A 26,713-nucleotide genomic window follows, 5' to 3' on the forward strand; every position below is an offset into this window, starting at 1 on the left:
AACATTTTTCAGTCCAGTTTTTGCTCACCTGGCAGGTGGGACCTTCCACCGGGGAAGCTGGGCAGTCCGCTCGGTGCAGGAAGCTCTACCTACCTGTGGGTTCAGAAACCAAGTGTCGCAGTTACAGCTCAGTCTCTTGGTGCAAGTCAGAAGGTCGCAGTGTGCGGGAGGGCAGTAGAGCTTAAAAAGGCACGTCAAGATTTTTCTGGAAAGCTAAATTAATTCTTATTAAGCATTTGTCCATTAGTACTTATAGAACTTTTTCCAGAATCCTTTTTAAGTGTAGAAAATAATTCGTAGGCATGCTTTCCTGGCAGGGACTAAAAAATACCACTTGTAAAACAGAGAAAGACCTTTTATTTTAATTCCAAAGGCAGGAGGGAACTCCTGTGCATTGCTATCAGGTGGGTGGAAGAGCTGGAAAGATAAAGCAGTAGCGAACAGGATCTAGAGATTTTATTCCACTGGTTGGAACCTCTGGGAAAAAAAAAAACCAAACCAAAAAAGTGTCTTTTTTAATCTCTCTGAATATCCTCATCAATATTTTATTCAGCTTAAGTTTGAGGTATGTAGCTGAAAACTGATGCCTTTCTTTTGTCCCAAGCTGACTGCAAGTCTGGGACCTGACACCTGCTATGAACAGTAAAAGCAGATTTTTAATTAAAAACTATTTATTTCATTAAGAAGTGACAGTTACCTGACGACGAGCATTGCAGGCACATGCTAGAAGAAATGCTTTCAACTAAGTGAAAGAGATGAACTGGGGGGGGGGGGAAATAAAAAATAAAGAAATAGAATAAAGTCACAACATCCCCACCACCACAGCTGCCCACCCACACTTGCTAAATCTTGGAGCCCTCCATGCCCCCCGAAGGGCTGTGCTGCTGCTTACTGTTTCTTCAGATGTTTCACCTGTCTCAGAGATCTGTTACAGCCAGCGCAGAGGCCATCATCCCCATCAGCCCCTCTGACTGACCAGTGGCAGACTTCCCTGAGAACAGAGGAAGACATTAATTAATGACAGTACACACGTGGCTGGACAAAATTTTCTACCATGCTAAATATGCTCTTCTTGTAACATCTGGAAGAGCAGAAAGGATCGGACATTTCACCAAAGCTTCCTTACCTGTTGTAACAAAACTGTACCCCAAAGTAATGTTAGTGTTCCGTCAGATTCATTCTTAAACATTCCTGTTTTCCTTCCAGTCAACTAACAGTTACCAGCATCTATCAGACTAACAAGAGCTATGAGCTTTTGGGAGAGCTCCCCAAATCCAATTTGGCAGAGTATTTTAAAGGAAAAAAATTCTAGTTAGCTAGGGAAGCCTTTCAGTCAAAAAAAAAAAAACAAACCAGAACTGGAACTGCTGGTTTAAAATAAATAAATAAAAATCCACATTTTAACAGGCTACAGGTACAAAGCAGTCAACACGCAAACTCCAACCAGTCAAAACAGTAAAGGACAGTTTTCTTTTTCTTTTTTCCTTTTTTTTTTTTTTCTTTAAGGGGCAGGGGCATGGAAAAAATACAGCACACTAATGAAACAAAATGCAAAAAATACAAAAAAATAGAAAATAGAAAAAATGTATTTACAAGTGATACATTACTATGATCAGAAAGCACAAAGACAATTGCTGCTATAATACATGCACTGGGTCAAGAAGGAACTACTAAAAACCTGCAAGGGAGCTGTTTGTAAAAAAAAGAAAATTAAAAAAAAAAAAAAGAAAAAAAAAGACACCCCCACTCCCTCCCCCCTCAAACGAACAGGGTTGGGTTTGAATTTTTTTCTTCCCTAGTTTGCTACATTGATCAAAATCAAATATCCCCTAAAGTCCATGAGTACAATCAGTACAAATACTACACTTGTTTTTAAACTGCAGGTTCAGTTGTAGGAGGGGGGGAAAAAAAGAGCAGCTCATCGTAGATCCATATACAAGAAAGCCATAGTAAACTGCTCTACATGCTAAAAATTACAGCAAGCCCCTGTCTGCTACATAGCATGATCTTAGCAGGTTTTCCTTTTTATTTATTCATATATATATCTATATGTGTGTATATATATATGTATAAAAATCGTGCCCTTTTTCACTGCAACATGACATCTGGGTGGAAATGTAACTTGTTACAACAAATTTTTATATGTATACTGCAAGAAGTCACTCAATGTCTGTGGATTTAATAAGTAACCTCACACCACAGGAAATATTTAATAAATCAAAAAAACCCAATATTGTGACAGAAGACCTTCTGTCTCAGTTCTTTTCAAAACCGAAGTCCAGCAGGAAACTGGTCCCAATGTCCATGAGGGGTTCTCTGAAGAAGCTTCAGTTTGCTTAAACGTTATTTCTTTTAGTGTTCACAAGTTTCTGAACGACTTCAAGCCGTTCTCAGTTTCAAGTCTGTCTCTTCCTCTCTCACACAGGTAATAGTCTGGTGCTAATCCATCCGAGTGAGGAAAAGAGGAAAGTGGCTGCAGTTGCACAAAGGGTCCCCAGTTCCACATCTGCAGGGAGAACGGAGTCACACGGAGCTCCAGGATCTTAGCTTTTTTTTCTTTTCCTCCTTTTAATACAAAGTCCTTTCATACAAGTCCTGTAGTTGGTACCTTCCCAAGTACCAGCCAGTCCAGCTTTAGGAGATGACAAAGCCACAAGTTAAAGTGAAAAGGACCAAGGCAGAAGTTCAGGTCACTTTCTATCTGTTCCATCATACTTCCAGGAAACGGGAGCTGCTGGACTTGGAGTGGAAAGGCTCAGACCACATGCGACGTAGATCGCCCTAGGCAGGAAAACAGCAGAAGGACCATGCCTTCAGAAACTTTAAAGTCCACTTAGAACTCAGATTTTAAAATGCATATATAATTGCAAGCATGTCTTAATGTTTTAAAGCAAATTTATTCTTCACCTGTTTTGCAAATTACAATAAAGACAGTAAAAAATAAATCCTTTCCCTGTCAGGCCAGAACGTCTTATTTTGGTGGCAGATCTACCCCAAATGGCTTTGTGATAGGAAGCAAATATTTATGCAGGTGGAAAATTCTGTCCTTTCTTAGGCTCTGCTCTGCAGAGTGCTAGAAGTGTGTTTCAACAACAGCTCTGTAACAGGAACGGCTACGTTTTAAAATTTCAGTTCAGAGCAGGTGACTGGAAAGTGGTAAACAAGGATCTGCCTCTCCAATCTCTGTTCGACCTTTGTGCACGCATTCTTTCATGACCAGCTGGGCGAGGACAAATTCACTTATTTAATTAAAACAGCATTTAATACTTCAGAATGTAGTTAGTTTATAATTACTGGCACTTTACGTACATCAATTATCTTCTGTTTCAGCGACTCATCTGTCGGTTACTCAGTCCTCGAAAATGAAGATTCACCCCAACAGCACCAGTACCTTAGTTCTGGGCCAGGGCTGTTAAGGACACGCGTCATCCTCACGAGAACTGCTGCCCAGTGCAAGAACACTGACCCCGCTTCCAGGTGACCCCCAGAGCTTCCTGCTGTGAATATATAATCCTGTCTTACCTTTAAATAGGCCATGGTGAGGAGCGGCAATAAAGTAAATGGTACCAAATAGAGTAGGGCAGGCTGGGCTGCCCGGTGAATACGAGAAGCTACTGTTGCAGTTAATAGACCTGTAAAAGAAAAAAGTGACTATAAATATCTTTAGGTTGCATATGGATGTTGTCACTAAATTCATCCACACGTGGCTCCCTTCCCCACCATTTTAAGAGACAGGCTGTGGAAAAGTTACTTACCTGTGCTTTGCTTCCCTGAATACAATTGAAACAAACAAAACAGTGAAAAATTATTCTATTTTAATACTAGGCTGTGTTGAGCCACTTGCTCCAGTTTTGAATCTCAAAGACTCAGCTAAGAATAACTCAAACAAAACGCAACAAAAGGCAAAGGGGAGGAAGCTGAATGCACCACAGTGAAGTGCTACTCCAGTGCTGGTACCTCTTGAGACTGTCAGTCTGACGCCCCTAGCCTGAGAAACGGCGGGCTGAGAGGAAGGACTGTACACACCAGGAATGGTTTTCCTGGATACGTGCCGAAAGGGAATGTAGGGGGAAAGATGGGGTGGAGGGGGGAGGCTATTGGTAGGAAATGATCTTTCCTTTTCATCCTCAGAAGGATTGCAGGAGGTCAGGATATGCACACACACATGTCCTTCTGAAAAACTTATTTTATGCTGGGGAGGAGAGGATGGCTACATCAAATTATAAACAGCATTCCAGTTGTGACTTTTTACCATTTGCTGTATGTACTACAACGTCACAGGATCATAAGCATTAACAGTAGAATACAAAAATGCAAGAATTATCTAGATGAATTATCTAGATGTACTCTTGCACAGCATAGTCCATCTAGAAACTCCCATATTTTTCCCAGAACCCAGATACAAGCTACAACACCTTCTATGCTAGTAAAGCAAAGTATAAGAAGTTGCTAACAAAAATACACTGATAGTCTCTTTCATCCTCCAAATAAAAACAACAACAAAAAAATCTTAAAAAGACGACTGTAGAAGGATTTTTCTCCCTAGACCATGCCAATGAAACCCAAAGAGAAGAGGATTAAAAAACCCATAACCAAGCGTTCTCTCAAAGCCTCTTTACACTTGTTTTCATCATCTTTTAAACCTACTACAACAATCCCACTTCTGCTCACTAAGCAGCTATCCGTATTACACTAATTACTCACCTACAAAATATCCAATAAGTGTGCAGTGAAAGTAAGAGACCTTCTGCATACGTCCAGAGATGTTCCCTGGTCCTGGGGCACCACAGGAATCACTGTTGGCTTGCTTTTTGTAGTTATCGTAACGCAGGACAAAGCAGAGCAGAAGACCTGGCATCACAATATCTCCGATCCCCAGCATAGAGAAGTGGCTGCCTGTAGAACTAGAGAGCAACTGAAATTGGGTTCATGCCCAAAACACAGGGTGACAAGCTCTAGACTCCTCCACTTTGGTTTTGAGCTTCATTTTGCACATCCCTTCTTTCTACCTGCAAACTTTTATTTATGTAGTAGAAGCTAAATGCTGCCTACTGAGTATTTTTTCCTCAATGATTACACCACCACCTCAGCTCGTTTTAAACATACCCATTTTGACAGTAATGACATGTTGCTCCAAACCAGTTTATTTCTGCCAGCAGTGTTTAAGCTGCTTTTGCTCTTAACTCACTCAGTGAAACAGATCCATCAACTCAGTATTTCAATCATCTCTCTTCTAAGCGTTAATGGGAGGTACCAGCTGACCGTTTTATCAAACTGTTTAACACTGACAGACACTGCACCTTCATTCCCAAGTACATAGATTGCCTCTAATACAAGGCAGTAAATCGATTTATAGACTTCTTAGATTTTTGGCCTCATTCAGACAGAACACATAGAAAACTATAGTCTCGCCAGATTCCCAGAAAAGAGCCAATTGTTGAGTAGATTAAGAACTAAAATTGCCCATGATCTTAAATGCAAGGTATTTTTCATGAAAATGAAGCCAAATTAAGTTATCACAAAGTTGACAAAATGAACAATTTCGGTTTTACCATTGCAGACAATCAACTCTTAATCTCTGTTATTTCAGCATCCCAACATCTAAAGAGACAAGAATAGAGTAAATATGCCAACGTAACCTACTGCATAACTGCTGACGCATTGGAGCTTACTGCCCAATCAGGCCTACGCGTATCTGGTTAAAAATCTGAGACATCAAGGAACCCCTGCAGTAGAGAGATGTGGAATAATCTCCCTCCAACACAGCACTTACCCGGTAAGCCGTCCTTGCTGAGATCAGTTTCCAACTCCCTTCCCAATCACTTGCAATTACGCAGTAATCAAGACTATTCTGATGTTTTAATAAACCTCAGGTCTTTTGCTTTTAAGCATTAGGTCATAAATCTTACCATAGCAGTCATTAAACTGTAGAACTCATGTGTTGAAAAGGGTATCCTGTTCTCAACAGGCCACCTTTTAACCTAATTAGGACCATTTCTGCATGCTATGAGTCAGCAAATGCAAAGTGTCCAACCCTCACTACTTGTTATATACCTTCTGATCACGAAGAGGGAGTCACTAAATGGGGAACTAAGTTGATATTTTCCAAAAGAATTAGTACTACCAAAGTGTATGGGGAAGGAAAATTTTTTTTATATAGTACAGTAAAAGAACTGCTGATTTTACCTTGGAAATACAAGTTTACCAGGCAGCGACAGACGGGGAACATCTCTACCCACGTTTGGTCCCAGGTGAAGTTTCCGGGATAAAACATCAAGGGGATTATCAGCTGGCTGTGTGGCCACTTTCACCATAACATTGCTGTTAAAGATGTAGGCAGAAAAAAAGACCTACGGAGCAAGGAAATAATCAGAAATTACAAACTGCAACTATAGAGCAACTCAAAGCTGCGTGTATTTTTGCTTTACTCATTCAAGAAAAGAGAGGATGTTGTCCAAGTTTTCCATACACATACATTGTATATATGATGATAAAAGGCAAAATATATTTAAAAAATTTAGATGAAGTTTTTTACACCATTAATCCTCAAGAATAACTGGAGTGTACTTTCTGATATCAAGATATTGATCAATATCTTAAGATCCTTTGGCAAAAGACCTGTCTGAGCTACAAGTAGTAGTCCAGGAATACAAAGGCCAGTAAGAGGATACTGAAAATGGGAGAAAGCTTGAAAGCAGAGAAGAGGTAAGTGCAGTGCTCACTCATAAAGGGAATGATGCCACACTTGTTTCAAACAGGCTGTTACGCTATAGCTCATCACACTGGGAAACTGACTGACTGCCAGAGCTGTCAGCAAGTGCTTCCCTGGATCAGTACTCACGTGTTATGCAAAGGTAAAAAAAAAAAAAAAAAAAAAAAATTAATCCTTTCAGTATTACAAAATATATTCTGTCAGGTTTCTTGTAAAAGTGTGGTAAGACTTTATGCCAACCTTACTGGCTATAAATCAGCTTGCATTCCTGTTTTGAGGATTTCACTACTAATCAGAAGTTGGCATGTGCATACTGTGCAAGTGTGCATAAGGTTTTGTGTTTACTTGGAAATGCTTGTTCTGATCTTCAGCCAGGCTTTCAAAATTTGAGGTCCAATTTCTTTTTTTAAATAATATGCCAAAGTTGAAATAGTCTAATCATGTTTCTGCTTTTGTCAACTAATTAGCGAGGAAATCATTCTGCATCCTGCTGCAGACTTTTAACGTCTCAGAATGGAGCAATGAAGCTGATCTTCTGGCTTTGCCAGATTTCATCAACTTCATACTAGTACAATTCATGTAAAAATGGCCCAAAGCCAATTACAAATCCAAAGGATAAAAACAGTTTTAGCAAAACCAAACAAAACACTTACCCAAAAGACATCATAAATTAGTAACCCAGAGAGCAGCAAGCAGGAAACCTTCAGGCTCGGCAGCCGAACAAAGGCTATCATTGCAACACACAGGCCCATAGCCAGAGCTACAAAATGCAAGCACATAATTAGTTCATTAAAAATAGCAAAACAAACAAACAAAAAAAACCCCCAACCCCAAGCCAATACCTCCCCCACAAAAAAACACCCCAAAGAAGCCTCTGTTTGCACCTGTACAGCACCGCATGCACTAGATGACTGTCCACTATTGCCAGATAGTGAAATAATTCTTGCCAGAGTTCAGAAAAGTCAAAATACATTCAATAGCCAACTGCGAACATGTTCCCATGGAAGCAGAAATGCCTCTGCAGGCACAACTGCCCATTCCAGTCAGCTTCCACTACCCGCCACAAAGACCTGTTTTCACGTCTTGTGTCCTAGAGACTCTGTCTCCCCAGCTAAAAACAGAAGCAACAAAACAGCTTGGAGCTCTTTGTCCCCCAGATGTAAACCTCTACTTTTACACAGTTCAGAGGTTTTCTAGTAAATGCGTAAAATAAATAAAATCCTTGACTCAATTCAGAAATAGCATGGTTACATGACATGTTAGAACATGATACGACAAAAACCCACTCAAACCAATCTTCTGCTTGGGCAAGATTGCGTAAGACTGCCTGAACACAAACTATGAAATATTATCATTTAGATATACAGGGATTTCCCAGTAACAAAAATCTATGTGAAAGCCTACCTACCAATGGGGAAAAAAAATTTCTTTTCTTAACCCTTCTCCTAAGGGTGAGTTTTCAGCCAGATCAACGAGCTGAACGACAGCTGCAGCTCAGATGTTAGTTCTGTTCGAAGGGGAATTTTGTCAGGGTAGAAAACTAAGATGTTACACTAAAAAAAGAAAAAAAAAAATTTCCCAGCCTTCACATTTGTGTGGTTTCCTGCTTCTTTAAGCCTAGCCTTAGCTACCACAGATACTCAACTGATAATCAAATATATTTCAACTGGTTCCAAGCAAATCCCTAAAGAGATACTTAAAAAAAAAACCAAAACAACAAACCCTTAAAAAGTAAATCAACTTTCATCTATGATATCAGTATATTTACAAGGAATAATGGAGCCCTGTTGGGACCAGATTACACTTAAGTATGCAGAGACTTGTAAACCAAATGTATTTGTCTAACATTACATAGAATTTGTAAAAAGTTATAATCTTATTTTGACCAACTGAAACCACAGGGAAAATTGATTCATTACATATATGTCCACCGGCACGATAACTTGACTAGACCAAAATTTACAAGTTAATCATTGGATTCTCACGCTATAATTATGCAACTGTGAAATGACCTTACGCTTACATTTCACCTGAAAGATGTGGAGTTCTTCCATCACATTTCCGTACAGATTCAAGGGAAAAAAGTGCCAGCAAACGCCTGCCAGTGTGGCTGCTTGTAGTGCCCAGGGGTTGCATCCCGGCAATGACTTTGCCAAACCCACCATATCTTCTGAGAACTGGCAAGCTTAGCACAACACGAAGTGTCACGGCTGCCAGTTGTAACGAAGTAATGGGATTACTCAGATAAAAATGTCCCCCAAATCAGGCTGCATAACTAACTAGCTATAAAATGTAAGCAAATTATCGAGGTTTAAAGAATTTGACACAGCAAAGCAGTGAGAAAAAGAACTGCATTCAGTAATTCCATATAGCCTTCAGTTACAGACTTCCTCTGGCAGGAGAGCAAATACAAGGGAACAGTCTGTCTTAAATCAAAGAGGTTTCTCTAAAGCCAGTGTTAATAATAGCTCAAGCAAGCCTATATTTAGGAGAGGATTTCCAGGTTATAATTAACTAGAAGTGAAAATATTTTAACCAGCATGAAGTTGTATCTATTGTTCACACGCTCTGTTTCTCTATCACTGAAACGAACGCAGGCACACGCGCACGACACTTTCATCAAACTAAGCAAATACTGGGTAGAGAAGGAGATGGACAAAAAGTCCTTTAGAAGACACATGCTAGTAATTATGCAGTTTTGCAACTGATTTAAGAAATATTGGTAAATTTAAAAAACAGAAGGGAAGCAAGAATGCCCGAGAGCAAGTACGAGTAATATAGGCCAAAGTGCAGTCAAACCACCAACAGGCTTCTCTAAATGGAAGCCAGCTTCCTTTTCCAATTAAAAGGTCCAGAAATCATACAAGAAACAAAGTCATCCATATCCAAGCTCATGGATGGTGTTGACAAAGTATATAAGGCAGATCTCCACTGAAGTATACTCCAAATCATTTAAAAAAAAAAAAAAAAAAAAGGAAAAAGGAGAGGGAAAGAGAGAAAGAAAGGTAAAATAGCCACATGAACAGTAGCACTGGGTTGGAAGTGCTGGGCAACAGGTTAACGAAGTTGAGTAAGAAAAAACTAACTGAAAGAGTTAACCTTCAATGAACAGAACGAATTAACTTCAGAATCCTTGCAAGCATGCTCCTTATGGAATAAGGATATTCTGAGGATTAACAATATTCTTGCATATGTGATTTGACTCTCCAGATACAGCATATTTTTCAGCTTCACTGCACTACTGCACCCAGAACAGATGAAACCACTGAGATGCCGGTGCTGTGGTGTCTGGTTTACAAAGCATTATGCAAGCTGGAGAGGCTTGAACTTCCCCCACAAGCCACCAGTTGACTTTTGAAAGAAACAGGTACAGAAGTTCTGATCTAATCATGTTCCTATAAAACCCTCAAAGTGCGTTTTAGAGTGGGAATAAGAACACGTGTCACGAAGTAGCCTCCGCCCGACTGCCGCAGCAGTGAAGGTCTGCAGCAGTTCCCAGGGTATCCATGACCATTCAGTTCACTCTGTAGCTATAGATAGACACCGCATACATCCACAGCATTCCCATTGTACTCTCCAGCTATGTCCACTATTTAGGAAAGCTTTTAACCAGGCTTTACCAGGGGACAGTGACCATCCTTGATGATTCTGTCATCAAACAATCCGCTCTGAGAAATAAGCATTTCTAGACCTATAAATGTACATCACCACATGCCAGAACAACCCCCTGGAGACAGTATCTGCTCATTCTATCCTGTAAAATGTTCCTGGCTTTAGAAACAGTTCAACCAACCACTGTGCAGACAGGGGAACTGCAGTACTTGAGAAATGAAGACTGTTCTGGTGGGAACTGCCATACCCCAATTTTGTAAGGACTGGAAATTACCATGAATTATTTCCCCTCCTTGTTACTTAGCTCTAAAGTAGAAATACTCATGTCTCATAAGGATAATCAACTGCACAACAACAAACTATACACACAAAAATCAAGGTGTACTGTTCAGAAGAAATGCCTGCCCCACTTCTCCCTCCAGCTGCCGGCCCAAGCAATGTGAAGCACGTTCACAACATCTGTTTCATTTTCTGCCGGCAGCGAAACAGAAGATCATCCCTGTGCAAGCGGGGAGGAGGAGTTAGATCACAGCACACCCAGCAGCTGGCAGGCGACAGCTTAAAGTCGAGCAAGCGCTCCACTTGCATATATTATCGAGCAGTACTTATTGCCCACATTTCCCTCCAAACAAGATTAATTGCGGTCTCAAGTATTCGCTTACAGAGAAGCAAAGGGTACAGGCAGAGATGGTGTGATCCCACTTGCAGCAGTATAGTATGAGGAATAAAACTGCAGTCTGTTTCCCTGACAAAGGCCAATAAATGCTGTTCCCTGTTCAATGTCACTGACAAACGTTGATTTACTTGGATTTGAACAAACGACAAGAGGCTTACCTATACAGTACAAACTCCCTTAATATAAACTACATAAAATACTCCAAAGCTAGATGGTATCAACACAATTCAGTAAATCATAAACAACTACCAAGAGAAATAAAACCCAGAAACCTCACTGCACCAGCAGGTCAGTACTCTGCAGATTAATTACCTGAAAGCCCACTATTTCAGACTGAAGCACTTACAAAAATAGCTATTTTTAAGTAAATGTTTCTGTCGATATCTCAGTGTAGACAAGTCTTTTCATATTTTACCAAAATCCACACTTGACACTCCATTTAGCTTTGTAGCTACTGCAGATCAAAAATCACCCTTGATTTCATGGTGGGCTACTCTCCTTAACACAAAACAAACATTGCATTTTTTCATTTAGTATCTGGGTACTTTAAAATGTATTCCCTAACAAGTGGAGCTTTTAAAGCAGCAAAAAGCGTGAATGAAACACAACGCCTATACACAAAAGAAATAATCAAGGTGCCATAAGAGGTTTCAGTGCTAAGGACTTTCTGCTGCTGCTATCTTTTAGGAGGAGCTGGAAAGCTGATGGGATGTATGTCTTCTATTGCAACAAACAATTTCACGGGCAGGTGATGTTGTCCCAGCTATTTTTCCTCAAGCAATCACAACCTCAGGTGCCATTTCATGAGATGTCCTAAGCCAATTTAGCTGCCTGACACTACCGAGAAGCGGAGGTCCTGCTCCTGGCTACCCCTTCATGCCTTTGCTATCATATCAACTCCATCCCCTCAAATCCCATCATGCTGCCACTTACCTTTTCCCAAATTTAGCAAATACCTAACTGCACAATAATCCAATTCATCTCACTGCAGCAGCAGAAAAATAGCCTGGCAAAAAAAGAGTATGCTGCCATTCTAGTGAGCTGAATCAGTTTACCATGTGATTAAATGAGTGCCAGAGCTAGCACAAGAGATCTGGAAGGCAGGAGGGGAGAAGGAAAGCTCCTTTTTGGAACAGTAAGCTGTGAATTCAGTTCAACCAGCATTAAAAAAAATATATAAAAAAAAATAAAAAATCACACCTTCAAGCCAACTGGATGCCTGCCAGCTTCACCCATCTCACCATCCATGGCAAGCATCAAAGAGATCAAAGACAACCAGCTACTGTGAACTGTCTCATAACAAATTATTTGATCATCTGAACCAATAAACACCAAGACGCACAGCAGAAATTAACCAGGTTGTTAAGATCAAGTTATGTTTCATAAACAACCACTGTCTCCACACACCTTTAACTAAAACTGGTGATTCACCCTACACCACACAGGTGCAGAATATCTTTCATGAGTGTTCTGGCACTTCCTTGGAAGCTTTTACAAACCAGAAAAACAGGTGTCCCAAACACTACCCTTGCATGTTCCTGACAGCAGTTGTTGTCAGGGAGTCTACCACACAATATTACAACTCAGCAAGCCATTAATATTAGCAAATTTCACCAATCATCACCAGGTGACTGGATGTGTCAGAACAGGCACAAACCAGTAGTAAAATCCCTCAATTCACATACTCACCATCCATAAGGAGCCAGTGGCCAGTTAGGACCCAGATAAGGACAAGCATCACAGACAGAGAAAATGAGAGCAACTCAGCAGCAGTGAAACGCCCGCAGCAGCCAAAGGAAATCCTAGGAACAACATATAAACATGAGCTAGGAGACTTTATGTTTCCATTTAAAGAACAGAAAATGGACGCTGTTGGAATGAGGCTCAACTGCTGGTGAAAGATGCCAAGAACAACTGAAGGGAAGTTCCTTTGCCACAAATAGGTACCAAAACAGCAACAAAATAAAAGCTTTCCTCACATTCAAATCATGTGCGTAAAGCCTGAACTACAGAGATGGAAAAACCCCTGTAAATCCTGGCACCTCTCTTGAAATTGTTACCACGAATGCTATTTTCTATTTCCATCTTATAAGATAGTGCTTTTTGCAACATGAACTCCAGTCACAAGGTAAAAAAAAAAACAACAAAACAACCTAGTTTCAAAACACAACATTAACAACTATAATTTTCACCAGTGTAACTACAGTCTCGGAAAGAGCCAGCATTAAAATCCATAGTCCAATGTTAACAAACATTAAAATCCAATACCAAATCCCAAACTCTGAAATCCCAGCCAAAATAAGCCTAACTTCTTAAAACCACTGTTGGGAAATCTAGTCTCCTGCAATGGTACCGCACTTCCCAGGCTGGCAAGCATGCGTGACTTACAGAAATTGTGGTTCCTAGTTTCAATGTGGAAACATGGTGTTGGCACAAAAAATATGCACAAACATCAGCCCTGAAGCCCTGAGGTTAATGCTCGTAATCCAAGACTCCGTTAAAGAATTCTCATTAAAGGAAATAAATACAACATACAAGAAGAGGAGCAAAAGATTTCTCGAGTCCTTACTTGTTTTGAGGTGAACAAGGCCGTGTTAAGTACTGGCACATCGGGAGCAGAAGGAAAGCAAAAGCTATTGTTGCAAGGACTAGAAAAAGGAAGAAAAGGTAATATTAGTACATTCAGACCCAATTTCTACAGTACACAAACAAGCTTCTCCAATTTGAAAAAGCTCTTGCAACAATGTCCTGTTATCATATGCTGCAGTATTATTAAAGCAAGACCAGCTGAGGGCTCCAAGATTTTCTGCAGAACTTCAATTGTTAGTACGCTTTCAAACTTCAATCAAAACAAAAGCTCTCAAAGGAATGCAACGCCCCATCCCCAGACCTTAAAAAAAAAAAAGTCTTAAAGCTATTCATGATCATGTCAGCAAGAAAAACAGTTTTCAAATATTCTGGTCAAAAAAAAAAAAGCATTTACTACAAACTGGTTGAGTTTCTTTTGAAATTCTTCAACATATGACACAGACCAAGTCAGCATAATAAAGGGGTTTTGCCACTTTTTAACTAAGATAGTCAGTTCCCTCCCCCCATCTCACTCAAACCCCTTTATTCATTACTGAAACAGTCCAACTTAAAATAAGCTATATCCAGTAGCTGGCAACTTAAATTTTTTAAAATACGAAGTGCTTTAAGTTTTTGAAAACAGGGCGATGGAAATACATAAATATCCAAATAGACTATTTCCATAAACATTTTCTTTTTTAAGAAACATACTTATCACACCCACGCATTTGTAAAAACATTTAGTAACTGCTGGTATTTATAATCATTTTTCCTTTCAGTGTTTTTAAAAATAATAGCACTGAATTTGTACTGGGGACTGTTTAAAAGACTGAAGAGTGAGGGTGTGGAGACACAGACACGTCAGCAGCACACATTCAAAACTGCTGTAGCAAGAACAGACTGAAATGAAAATGGAAGAATCGCTTGACATTTTCTGCATGCTGCAAACCAAATCTTTGTGCTGTCCTCTACTCATTCCTTTAAAAATTGGGGTGGTTGTCGGTGGTTTTTAAAAGGGGTTTTTTTTCTCTCCTCAAATGAAGATAATGGGAAGGAATCTAACATTCTCTTTAGTACACAGCTTAAGCCAACTGGAGAAAAGAAATTGGTTTGGTCAAACCACAACTTTTCACCCCTCAATTCTAATCCCCTTCTGGTAGGAGGAAGATTTAAAAAAAAAAAAAAAAAAAACCAATTAATTAATTAAAAGAAAAAAAGTGTCTGTATGCAAACAGCACCCATGGAAAATCACAGTTCTAACAATATTTGAGAGAGGACAGAGGAAAGAAAAAGCAGAATGGGTAGAGAAAGAATGAAGAGTGTGGCAACTCTGCACACGTTGAACTAGGAACCTTTTCAGAGGCGCCTGGCAAAGAACGCTGCACAGCAAACCTGTGCCCCTGTTGCCCCAAGTCCCACAGGCCTCGCTGCCTGCCCTGCTCCCTACTCCCTCTCCACCACAGCGGGACTGACCCTTCCTCACCCCAAACCAGCCTTCTTTCCCCTTGGAATCTCTCCTTCCCCTTCCTCCCCTCCAGCTCTTCTCAGTAGGGAACCCTGCGCCTCCTGCCCTGGTATCCCCAACCGCTGCCACCCCAGAGCTGGGCTCATTCAGAGAAATCTAAGAATTAAAATGTAATCACAGTAAGACACACGAGCACCCACTCTCAGTCTCGTTCCTGACTGTCCAGGCTTCCAGTTATAAGTTTTTTCTTCCCTCTAGTCTCAATACCTATTATTCAATCGGCTTAACTCCTGTCTGCAGGCAACGCGCCAACTCTTCAGCTCTGCCCTCTGCTTAGCAGCTGGTCCTGGCCTTGGGCTGCTTGCTGTACCTACCCTTGCTCCTCTCTCTTCCCTGAAAGGCAAATCTTTGTGGGAGGAAGATTTAAGAGCGGTTTAAGAAACCAGACATTGGCTACAATTTAGAGGTCCCCCCACATCAGCCTCCAAAATCTACAAAAAGAGGACGTAAAATAGCACTACTTAAGCTTCAGGGGACAGAAGGACCAAGTCCCACAGCTCCCAGGTTCCCAACTCCAGGAGGGTCCGCAGCCTGCTCTATAGCCTCTAAGGAAGCTTTGCATTTTAGAGGTTCTGGGGCCAAAGTCCCCTGTGGTTAGTGACATCCTCTGATACAAGACCAAGGAAAAGCACAGAAGTGTCATAAAACCAGGTTCAAGAATAAAGGACAACCAAGTGCACTGATCCAAACAGATTCCATCCTCTTAAACCTGCCAACAAGCCCAAACCGACACAGTATCATCTAATTACACAGGCAAATGTTACAAATAAAGTTACACCGCAAGGTCATTCTGGAAATAAATGGACCAATAAAATTGACAAAATTTGTCTTTTCTCATAAGTCTTCCCTTACAATATCTTATATATGTGTGTGTACATGTATTCCCCTAATATCTAGCATATAGTAGAACTTATCTGAAGTAATAATTTATTTTTAAAAGGAAAGAACATAGATGTCATAGGTCAAAGTTATAAAAGCAGTATTCAACAAACCTCTACAGGACTGTGCCTCCAGAATTAGCGATAGGAGTCTTAAGACTCGTGTCAAGAGCAGAGATTTAGATTTCACCCATCAACATCAGCCGTGCTTAAGAGGCTGGAGAGGATGCATAGCTCAGGAGTTAAGTCGTGAGGGAAAAGCCTGCACTGCATATACATGAAGAAGTAGGAGAGGATGAGAGGTATTTAGGGATTTAAAAATCTTCACAGACTCAGTATGTGGACTGAGGAGTACAATTTTTGAAAGCTGCTGCATATTTGTAGCAGTAGGAAGAATCTTGCTACCCTGAACAGCAGCTGGTCTCTTGAAGAACTGCAAAAAGATCAAAAGGCCAAAATTTTCCAAAAATCAAAGCCCTGCTGTTTATTTAAGCGACAAAATGTAAATAATAATAAACAGGAGCAGAGGACGTCCAATTTATTTGTGGACAACAGTTTCATTTTTGTTCTAGACTCAAGCAGTGTAAAAGATTAATACTCAAAATGCTAGTGAGAGCAGAGGTACCCTTGAAACAAAGAAAAACTGCATAAAAGCAAAAGCAAAATTAAATTAGGAAAAGAAGTCACAGGATAGGATCTCCAGAGTTATGCTATGATCCTATAAAGTACCTGAATTATGAAATACCATGTACAGTTCTGAGCACTGATTTATAAACAAGTGAACTTTATGTAAAATAATACATCCAGCATCTTTCAAAACTCTGGCAATTTATAGTTGCGTAGGCTTAGCAAATCTCCAAGTGGAAAATACTTCTCAAATAATACTTGTCACTTTATTAATAGCTACAGAGGCAGGAAAATACAACTGTGAAACCTGATGATTTTTTTTTAAATGTACTATGACACGTATTAAAATTCTTATCAACAATATTTAATTATATCAACACTTTCTGTTCTATTCCAATTCTTATAAAGAGAAGAAAACTTAGTCACCTGCTGTGCATATTGTAAAGACAACTTGAACTGAATCAAAGAAGAAGAACATAACTAGGAGAGACACAGACGCTCCGATCGGCAGGAACAACGCCTGGGTAGAATCAATGGTTTGAATACCTGCAGAAGAAAGAAAGTGACATTTAACTTGGCCTATTTCTTACCACCTACATATCGACAGCCTGTCCTCACCAACACAACTGAGGACTCTGACAATATATTCCAGTACAATGCTGGTGCAACAGACGCTTACTCCGAGATCCTCGTGCGCTATCATAACCAAGAACAGCAGTCTGTGCAAAAACACTCCAGCTAAACTGCACGATCACAGTGGCTGGGTGTGTACAGCAACAGCCCTGCTCTACAGAATCCAGGAACTGGAAGTTGAAAGAAGATGTATGACTTTTCTCTTGTGCCATAGACAGAATGAATAACAAGTTACAAAAATTAACATTATTTAGGGATGAGGGATCATATAGCAATTATATATTTCCTTCATTTTACCCTGAGCAACATAAATGTGTTGAACAGAGCATCTGAAAGTTTTATTTAACCTCTCAGCATGAGGTAAAGAGCCTGACCAACAGCAGAGCTGCAGAAGCGTTAGGCTGACCGAGCTCATGCAAAGGGTGCCACAGCTTCAAATTCCACTTGGGTGAAGGCCACCATGCACTTAAATTGCATCACTGATTGCAGCACCAGATAATACCAAGCCTCACAATACAGGGCGGTTTTCAAAAAAACACCAAAGCCATTTACCTATCAAACTCAGTTCAGCGTGCACTGTAATCACATTTTATGCTAAAAACCAACAAAAATTCATGCTCACATTTTATAGCTGGAAGCAATTTTAAACAGTGCAGACATACTGAAGTATTTTATTCTGATTATTTCCCCCACCTCAACCATGCAGTATGACTACTAGGGATATTAATAACGGGACAGGACATTTTTAACTATATTTTACCATGAGGTTTTAGAATTACTAACAAAATTGAGAAGATCAGGCTTTGAAAACCCCACCTACACCTGCAAATTCTAATACTCAACTAGTCTCTGTAGCTGTATTTACATTTGATCATGAGCATGGGGAGGAAAGAAGCCGTAAGTAGTAACCCAATTAAAAATACAAGACACACTTATACTTGTATAGCATTCAAATAACAGGTAACATCTAAAGTAGTCACTTGATAAGAAGTATCCAAAATGCCTCTAATGAAAAATTAATACAAGACTCAGACCTAGATGAGATCTAAAACCAGCTTAACATCACGGTGTTATCCTGAAATTAATTAGACACTGCAGTAGGAAGGAGGATTTTACCAGTCCCAGGATTTTAAGGATAAGCTTTTAGGTTATCGAGCAGAATATCTGTGCATATGTATGTACGCATGTATACACAGACATACACATACAAGTAAATATACACAGTGGGGGTGCGGGTGTGTGGAATGTGTCTTTTTTTTTTTTTTCCCCTGTGGAAGAGTGGTACATTGTCTAAATAATGGGTTACCTACCAATGTATCTGAGTTTGTTGAAAAACCTCAAACACACGTGAAACACTCACTTCTGACAGATATATGAAGTCGTAGCATTTAACCATTTTCGTAAAAGAAAAGCTAAACAATGAGCATGGAAGCCATGACACTTGCACTGTATGGTCATTTATGAGTTCAGGTCATGGATCTGTTCTTCTTAAACATAAGTAGCACAATAAATTTTAAAAGTAAAAAGCAGAACTCAGTCGCTTGGGATTTCTGTGTTACTGAGGTCTGGTACAAAAGATTAAAGTACAATATAGATAGCTGAGTGATGACAGTGTGCAGACACAGAAATTCCGTGTTCTAATCTGTGACTTGCATCTAGTTTCTCCTGCTTTGAGAAAGAGCATTTATTCACATGCCCTTCAACTCCCAAGAGAAAAAACAAACAAAACAAAACCCCAGAAATGACATACTACAAACCACCTTGGCATATGGGAATTAGTGCCTGCAGCGTTAAATGTCAAAGTTCTTCTTTTCATTTCTGATCATTTTGACAGCTAATCCCCTTAATGTGCTTATTCCCCAGCCCCAGACTGTCATCTCTTACTTCCCAGATGCCAAAAGCCTCAACTGTTCATTCCTGGATCACCAAGCACAGCAAACACTTTGCTCTGTGTTGTCAGCAGAAGCAGTGCTCTGACAACTATGTAAATTCCAAAAGTCTACATTAAAAAAGACCAAAAAGCAAAAAAAGCGAAAGACACATACAACATATGTTACTTATATTTTTTTTAAGCTATATTTCTTATTTTAAACAAAGTAAACTTAGCATTCAGGGTTTTGTGCACAGGGTTGCTCATATATCTCACTCCTGTCTTCTAAGCTTGCGGAAACTATTCATTCTAGAGCCTGTTCTCAGAATATCGCCATATAAATTGCTATAAGTTAAACTCAGGTGTGAATTTACAGCACATTGTGTACAACGCATTCTACTCTAACTGTTCATGTACACATTTTTACCTGCAAAACAGTACATCTCAAATGGTCAAGCTGCCTGGAATCTATTTATAGATTACAGAGGGGACAATCACCACGTAGGAGCTGACACGTTAATCCCCACTCTGAATAGATTGTGTGTAGACACATATTTTGTTGTCCATTATAAATGAGTTGCCCAAAGCCATGTGAACTCTATACTTCAATTTCTCTATTGATAAAGCTGAATCATCCTTATGGACTTGCTAGCATACCATGAGATCTCTCACTGCTTATGGACTGGCCAATACGTCATAGTGGTAAACTCCAGACAAAGAGAAATTACATTCCCTTCTCAGAACTGTGTGGTGTTTTTTTTGAAAGTAAAGCTGTTTCCATTTCCAGTAAAACCTGACAAGTTGTGCAGCATGCGATTTTTATGCGGTATGGAAATGTTACATTGACATTTTAAATTTAGCTTCTGTGGGCATGAACTAGATAGCAGTATTAGTGCATAGCAAGATGGTAAGTGCCTAGACAAAACAGTTCCATTGTATCAGGTGAATCTAGAATGCATGTAGCTGAAAACACAGGGACAGATGAAGCAAAAGAAGATGCAGCACACTGAGGTGATAAAAGAAAGATAAGGAGTAAAGCTAACCCTTACTGTTATTGGTGCTGTTGCCATTAAAAGACCCAGCTGCACTGCTATTATCTTTCTCTTTGTCTTGATTCTCAAAGTCCATGTTGAGAGACCTGCAGGAAACAAAGCAAACTTAACAGACAAGTTTCAAGCTCCTATTTAGGCTTGTCAGCTATGGTCTCATCACCATTCTACCACAGCACCCTCTCCCTGAAAAAGCCCTTTAATGCTGGTTATTGGAAAAAACACCGTACGTACCAGAAATTTAAAAAAAAAAAAAAAAAAAAAAAAGCTTACACAATCACACAGGTTCTAATAGTGAGACTAGTCACCATAGTGTCTGAACTGGTAAGTGTTAACAACAAACCATAACAAAGATACTTATCTGCATTACTGGGAAGTGTAGAACATGATGCAAATGCAATAAACGTTTCAATTCTCTGATGAATTTGAACTCTTTCCAAGTTCTCATTTTGATCCTTTTCATTCAAATTTAACTATCGGGTTTCATTTTTAAAACAATATTATTTCCTTCCTCTACATCTTGTTATGATAACCAAAACTAGCTTATAAGTAATTGTCTGCTGAATGTAAGGTGTTAACTTCATTGAAAAAGTTTCAGCAAAGTCTAGAAAGTAACCAGACACGTATTTTACATACATGCAGAACAGATGACTAGAGGAAGCTCTGAATAAATAGTACAAACTGATACATTTTAATTAATCCATAAGAGCTGACCACATTCCCCTATGTACCCAGCTCAGCTGTAATTGATTCATCTTTCCATTTTGATATATGCACTTTTAAAAAGTTCCAAAACAACACAGTATTCTACCCCTTTTGCCACAGTCCTTCACTTAGAATATAATTTAGAAGTTGCATCAAACAAATTTTGGCATAACTTTCTGAAACAGGCGATTTCACTTAAGGTCTGTTTTGGCCAGCAATCATGTCTATTGGTAAATTCTACATTGTTTTTAATGAAAATACTAGCAATCAAGTTAACCATGATAGTTTCTCATTCTGATACATGCATGTTATCCATAATTTAGCTGCATATTTATTTATTCAAATAAGCTACAGAGAACCACCAGAAGCACTGTACAGCTCCCACTGCACAGCTCCTGTCTTAAGTCTGCAGCAGCATCCGAGTATTTCAATCAAACTTCCAGGTCGACAAGCACTGAACTCCTTTTCAAGTTTAGCTGTGAGTAACTGTGCTATGCAAAGTAAACAAATTCTATTAATTCATCAGACACGTAAAAAATACACCACAATCTTCTACACAATTCTATAGGTATCAAAGTGATTTTGTTTTAGTGTATAGGTTACCTACTACAATGCACAGGTGAGCAATTTTGTGCTGCAGTCACACAACCTGAAATCAAGCACATACAGGTCTATAGTATCAAGATAGGTGCGGTGTATTAAAGACAGAGGGTTTGAGCAGTTTCACTGTACAAAAAAAAAAAACCAAGAAAAAGCCTCTTCCAGTACAAAACTGGTTTCTTTCCTCTGCTTCTATTATGCAAGCGCTCCCAAACAGCAGTATGAATTAAAGCAGCTTTTGGGCTCAGGCAAAATACGATGAAGCTTCGACCTCAGCCATAACAGTACTTCTACACAGAGTATGGATCAACTAAAAAGTTATCAAAAATATAAAGAGGCAACAGAGAACACTAAAATTCTAACAAATTAAACTGTTCTTCTTCGCTTGTTCTTCTAAGATCTGTCTGCTCTCCATCTTGTTTGGGGTGCCTTTATCCTTCATTCACGCTTCCTTTTTCCCCATAAGTGCACTGTAGCCTCATAATTTTCCTCTCAAGCTATAAAAATCTGGGATGAGGCTGACAACCCTCCAGGACTTGATCCAAGATTCACCCAAACAGGATAATTCTCTTCTCAGTGCAGTGTTTCATTCCTCTTTGATTTAGCGCAGTTTAGCAAGAACTTCACACCATCATTCTCCCAGTGGCATCGGGCAACTCATAATTTAAGGGATTGCTATCAGCAAAAAAAGTGGAAATAAACTATTAGATCTACTGCTCATAAACAAATTCAGCACCTCTCCTTTCATTGCAATAGTGTCAGCAATTATTACATTATTACCTATAAACATCCCTACCTCTAATGTAAGCATAAATTAGGAAATTACTTTCACTTAGCAACACAGCTGCTGATCCAAGACAGCTTCTGAATAATCTCCAACAGTTTTATGATTTGGCTCTTCCCTCTGCTACAAATTATCACTAACATAATAAAAAAATTGAGAGGTGATCACTGAAACATCCTCCAAAAAATGTAAAAATTATATTTTAAAACAAGATATACTCAAAACTACTGGAACTGGACTGTAAAGAAATTGCAAGCTGCGAAACGTTTGCTTTTTTGTTCAAGTTTCTGCTGGGCTTCCAAAGGCAACATTCAGCCAGCATCGGGCAATAAACTACACCGTTGTTTCTTCTGTGCATCCTCACAGTTCAGGTTGGTAGGATTTCTAGCACAATGTTTCAAAGCAAGCATGGCTCAGCCTCCCACAGGGAGCCACTCAGTAGGGTTACACTGAGGCCAAAGGAATGAGTAAGCTGCTGGCACATTATTATCATGAAAGTTCAGATTCAACTATGGATCACTTCCACTGCAGTAATGCTTCAGGGAAACCCTGCGGGAGAATATTCTTATGAAACAAGGGAGGAAATATGAAAGCAAGTATGGATCTATAGAGTCGCTTGCAGATGCAATATACTGAGAAGTTCCTTCTTGCTCTACTTAGTGAGCACAGTCACCCATCTTAACAGTTCTGGGACTATGAGAATTGTGGGTTGCCACAGAATTGCTAGATTTCAATTGCTCTAAATAAAAAGTTACAATCAGAATCAGTCATTGACCTCAAACAGTTTAATTGAATCAAATCTTAATGCATGTTACAGAGAGTGAGCCCAAAATATGTTGTGTGCTCTAACATTGCTACAGTTGCTTATAAAACATTGCTGTGAGATTAAAGGACAAGTTCCAATGCAAGATCTGGAGTAGAAATAAGAATAGTGGAAGCCATAGCATAAAGCGCATGTAAAAACATTTTCATTTATATGGAGTAAGAATGCCCGAGTCCCACGCCTCTGATAAGAACATCTCACCTTCGGCATGTATTTTATGTGCACCCACTTGTGCGTGCACACGTGCAGACAACCTTTGTAGCATTCAGTGAGGTCTGCCCAAATCCCCAATTCCACCCTGCCAGCGCTGCGGCTTTAGACGCTTACGAACTCCATAGCCTTTCTTCAAGTTTTATTGTGAAATACGTATCCTGATTTCTGTAAATGTCAAGTTGTAAAGCCAACCCTAAGGACACTGCTTGAACTATATTCTATTTACACACTTATTTTAGGTACCCAAAGCCTAGAGATAGAAGACACCAGGTTCATTCCATGCTTCTTGGTTTGGTTTAAAAGCAGATACTTGAACAGGTAGATTCTGGGTTAAATCTGGCTTTACGTAAGCTGAGAGACCATGTCTGGATATGTGATAGGATAGAAAAAGATTTAGCTGTTACCTGCCTGCAAAGTAACCCCAACATTTAAATCACAGAGAAGCACTTGGACAAGAACAGGTAGGAACCCATAGGAAACAACCTGTTTCAAGCTAAGCTCGCCTCTTTAAAAAGCCATAACTAACACATATAGTTGCATGTTCCAATTTACAGCTTGTAACGGTTTAAAGGATTATACTTGTCCCTTTGGCAGTCAATAATAAAGTTCAAGGACTGAGAGACAGTCCAAATGTATATGGGAGAGACGTTCAGAAGGGCTTGAAACTACAACTCCTGACCCAGCACAAATGTAGGAAGGAAATGCTCGTTCATCCACAGTAAGAGAAGCGGGGAACTCAACTCTGTGAACTTCATTCTGGATGTAGACTTTACCCATGATCTGTTAGACATTCTGACTGTTTTGAGGGTTTGGGGTTTTTTGGTTTGTTTTGGACAAATGCTGCTTGTATGAATAACAACAGTGGACCAACGCTTTCCTTTGTTCCCCTGAAACCTCTTGCATTAGATTAGATCTACCACGCACGTGGATTTTATCCTAATGACTCACCCACCCAATCTTTCTGATCCTATTACTGCACTTCTGTTTAAGTCACTTGCCAGCAATACCACAGTAACTCTATTAGCTTCTTTTCAGACTGAAAATCAGAAACAAAACCTGCTTTCTGCAACATGAAGGTTAACTAAGGAATGCTACTTGCTTTTGTCTTATGACAGCTCCATTTGAGACGAAGCACTCAAATGTAGATGAAGACATCATTGTTGTCATTTGAGAATGAGCACCCTAAGCTGTAACTTTCCTCTTTCTGGCAAGTCACTTTTCTAAGAAAATCCACCCACTTTGCCAGAAGTTTTTTATTTTACTACTTTAGAAACTTCCAGATGAATATAATTTTTCAACTTACTACCACACTTGAATTCCTTAATTAACTTAATTGTATCTTAGACCCCTTTGTTAACACCACTGTACAACTGTCTGTAAAAAACCTGCTTTTGACCTCACTTGCTGACCAAACACAATGGGAATCTTTCCAAGTCACCATCATAACTGTGGTTTCAGCTCAGGCATCTGCTAAAGAAACTACATATAGGAAATTAATTAGGAAATTAATTTTAAAACTTTGAGACCCTATCTTGGTCTGTAATAGCTTGCACCTTGGTGTCTTCAGGATACATGCAAAGGAAGTGGACTAGAACAGGGCATTTCCTCAATTGATTTGTATCCATCACCATTCCACTACTTCATCCAATAAGTTAGACTGTTCTGAAGTTTGCAGTCCTTGTTAAGTGAGCAGTTTTAAATGTAAATCATAGGACAAGATGGTAAAAGAGCATGTCTTATAGGAATAGGATGGCAAACAGCAGGGGAAAATTTTTAAGAGCAAGGAGCTCTGAGAAGGGCAGGCAATTTAAGTTCAAGACCTCCTGCTGTTTTACATTGCATTATGTTTTCACAATTGAATTTTAATAATTGTTATGGCTTCTTGCAGCCAGATGCATAGTTCCTTTTTACACAACTGCATAAATTCAAATAGTTAAAAATTGAATTAGTCCCTCCACTATATGCTAGACTGACTCAAAACTTGAAGAAAAAAACCTAAACATTTCTCAATTGCTACTCACATACAACCTTTTATTTCTTTTGTATTTTCATTATCTCTAGATTTTGTCTTCCCAAAGCCTTCTATTTTAATTCCATCAGCAGTGCTGTTACCTAATACTTGCTAGCAACAACAGGTAGCTCCTACCAAAAATTGGCTCTTTCATTATATGATTTTATTAACTTATGACGGCGTTTTAAAACCTCTTATCCTAACAGCTGCAACTTACATCATATGTATGACCACAGCTATCATCTATTTCAGGAATACTCATGGCAGTTCAGAGACTTCATAGTGAATGTATGGCCTTTCATCATAGACTTGCTAAATGACAGAATGTTCTTCAAGAAACAGGAAGAAAAACATGCTGTACTTAAGTTTGAAAAAAAAAAAAAATCATACTTTCATGTTGTGATTAATTTTTTTTTAATATGTCACTATGAATCTCATTCCTTAGGTGCTACTACATTAAAACAAACTGTATAATACAAGATGTAAGTCTAAAGGGACAACAATGATTTCTCTAAACTATCCTCAAGTCTCCTAAAGTGGGGCACATTTGATTTTTGAAGATTCAAACTTATCCTGCAGCAGTTATCAGACACTTTGCTGGATTTCAACACTGATGGTGTTTCCCACTTCTCTATTAAGCTGTTACTCACACTGAAGTAAATAGCACTGGGACTCGGGAATCTCCGTTTTACAAAACTTGTTTGCAATCACAACAAGGACATGCAGAATCAACCAACACTGAAACATTATATATAAAATCCTACTATTGATAACACTACATTCCTATCTCTCTTGACATTCCTTTTATACCCTCCAAAACACAATTTTACAGAGCTGTCTTCAAGGACTAACTTCTAAGTTATCTTATATGTGCCTGTAACTTGACATACAATTATATCTTTCAGAAACCCCAACTAGCTACTTTTTCTTCCTTTTCCTTTTCAAAAGCAAGAAATAGTTCATTTACATTAGCCAGTCTGACAAAGATACAATGAAACAAAAGGTATAAACTGTATTCAGTCACTTGCCATATTTTTATTTGAAAAATTCTGCAGAACCTTAAAGAAAAATCTTACCTGAAACTGCCATAGACTATGAGAAGAATAGAAATCAGGAAGGTAGACACTTGACTGGAATCCACAAGGGAATATGCCCTGGAATTGGGAAAAAGAAGGCAGGTGTGTCATTACGAGTGTCCATTTCTCCAGTGCCATTTGCTAATTCTTTTTCTTATTATAATACAAATAGAGAACTGGATGACAAATCTTTATGGCAGCGCTCTCTAAAGTTCTTGTATCATCTAGGAATATAACACCTTGTAGCTTTAAATTAACTTTTTATATTCAAGACCGCAACATGCAAAATCTGTACAACAACCAAAGAACAATTCAAAAGCCTTACGGTAACTTGTGCAGAACTCACCACAT

At 39.2% G+C, this 26,713-nt stretch overlaps 1 protein-coding gene across 1 annotated transcript; it reads right to left on the reverse strand.

Moving 5' to 3' along the window:
• Positions 1–1,568: 1,568 nt before the first annotated feature.
• SPPL3 (signal peptide peptidase like 3) lies at positions 1,569–26,713 on the reverse strand. Its single transcript, XM_010575758.1, has 11 exons — positions 26,709–26,713; positions 26,363–26,440; positions 20,151–20,239; positions 17,025–17,144; positions 13,570–13,648; positions 12,690–12,802; positions 7,366–7,472; positions 6,187–6,350; positions 4,705–4,904; positions 3,523–3,632; positions 1,569–2,781 (listed from the first exon to the last, which is right to left on the reverse strand). The coding sequence occupies exons 1-11, from the start codon at positions 26,711–26,713 to the stop codon at positions 2,710–2,712; spliced, it is 1,137 nt and encodes a 378-aa protein (XP_010574060.1). The 3' UTR covers positions 1,569–2,709.

This window comes from Haliaeetus leucocephalus, unplaced genomic scaffold, assembly GCF_000737465.1.
Source record: "Haliaeetus leucocephalus isolate CR32 unplaced genomic scaffold, Haliaeetus_leucocephalus-4.0 Scaffold13, whole genome shotgun sequence".
NCBI classification, from domain to species: domain Eukaryota; kingdom Metazoa; phylum Chordata; class Aves; order Accipitriformes; family Accipitridae; genus Haliaeetus; species Haliaeetus leucocephalus.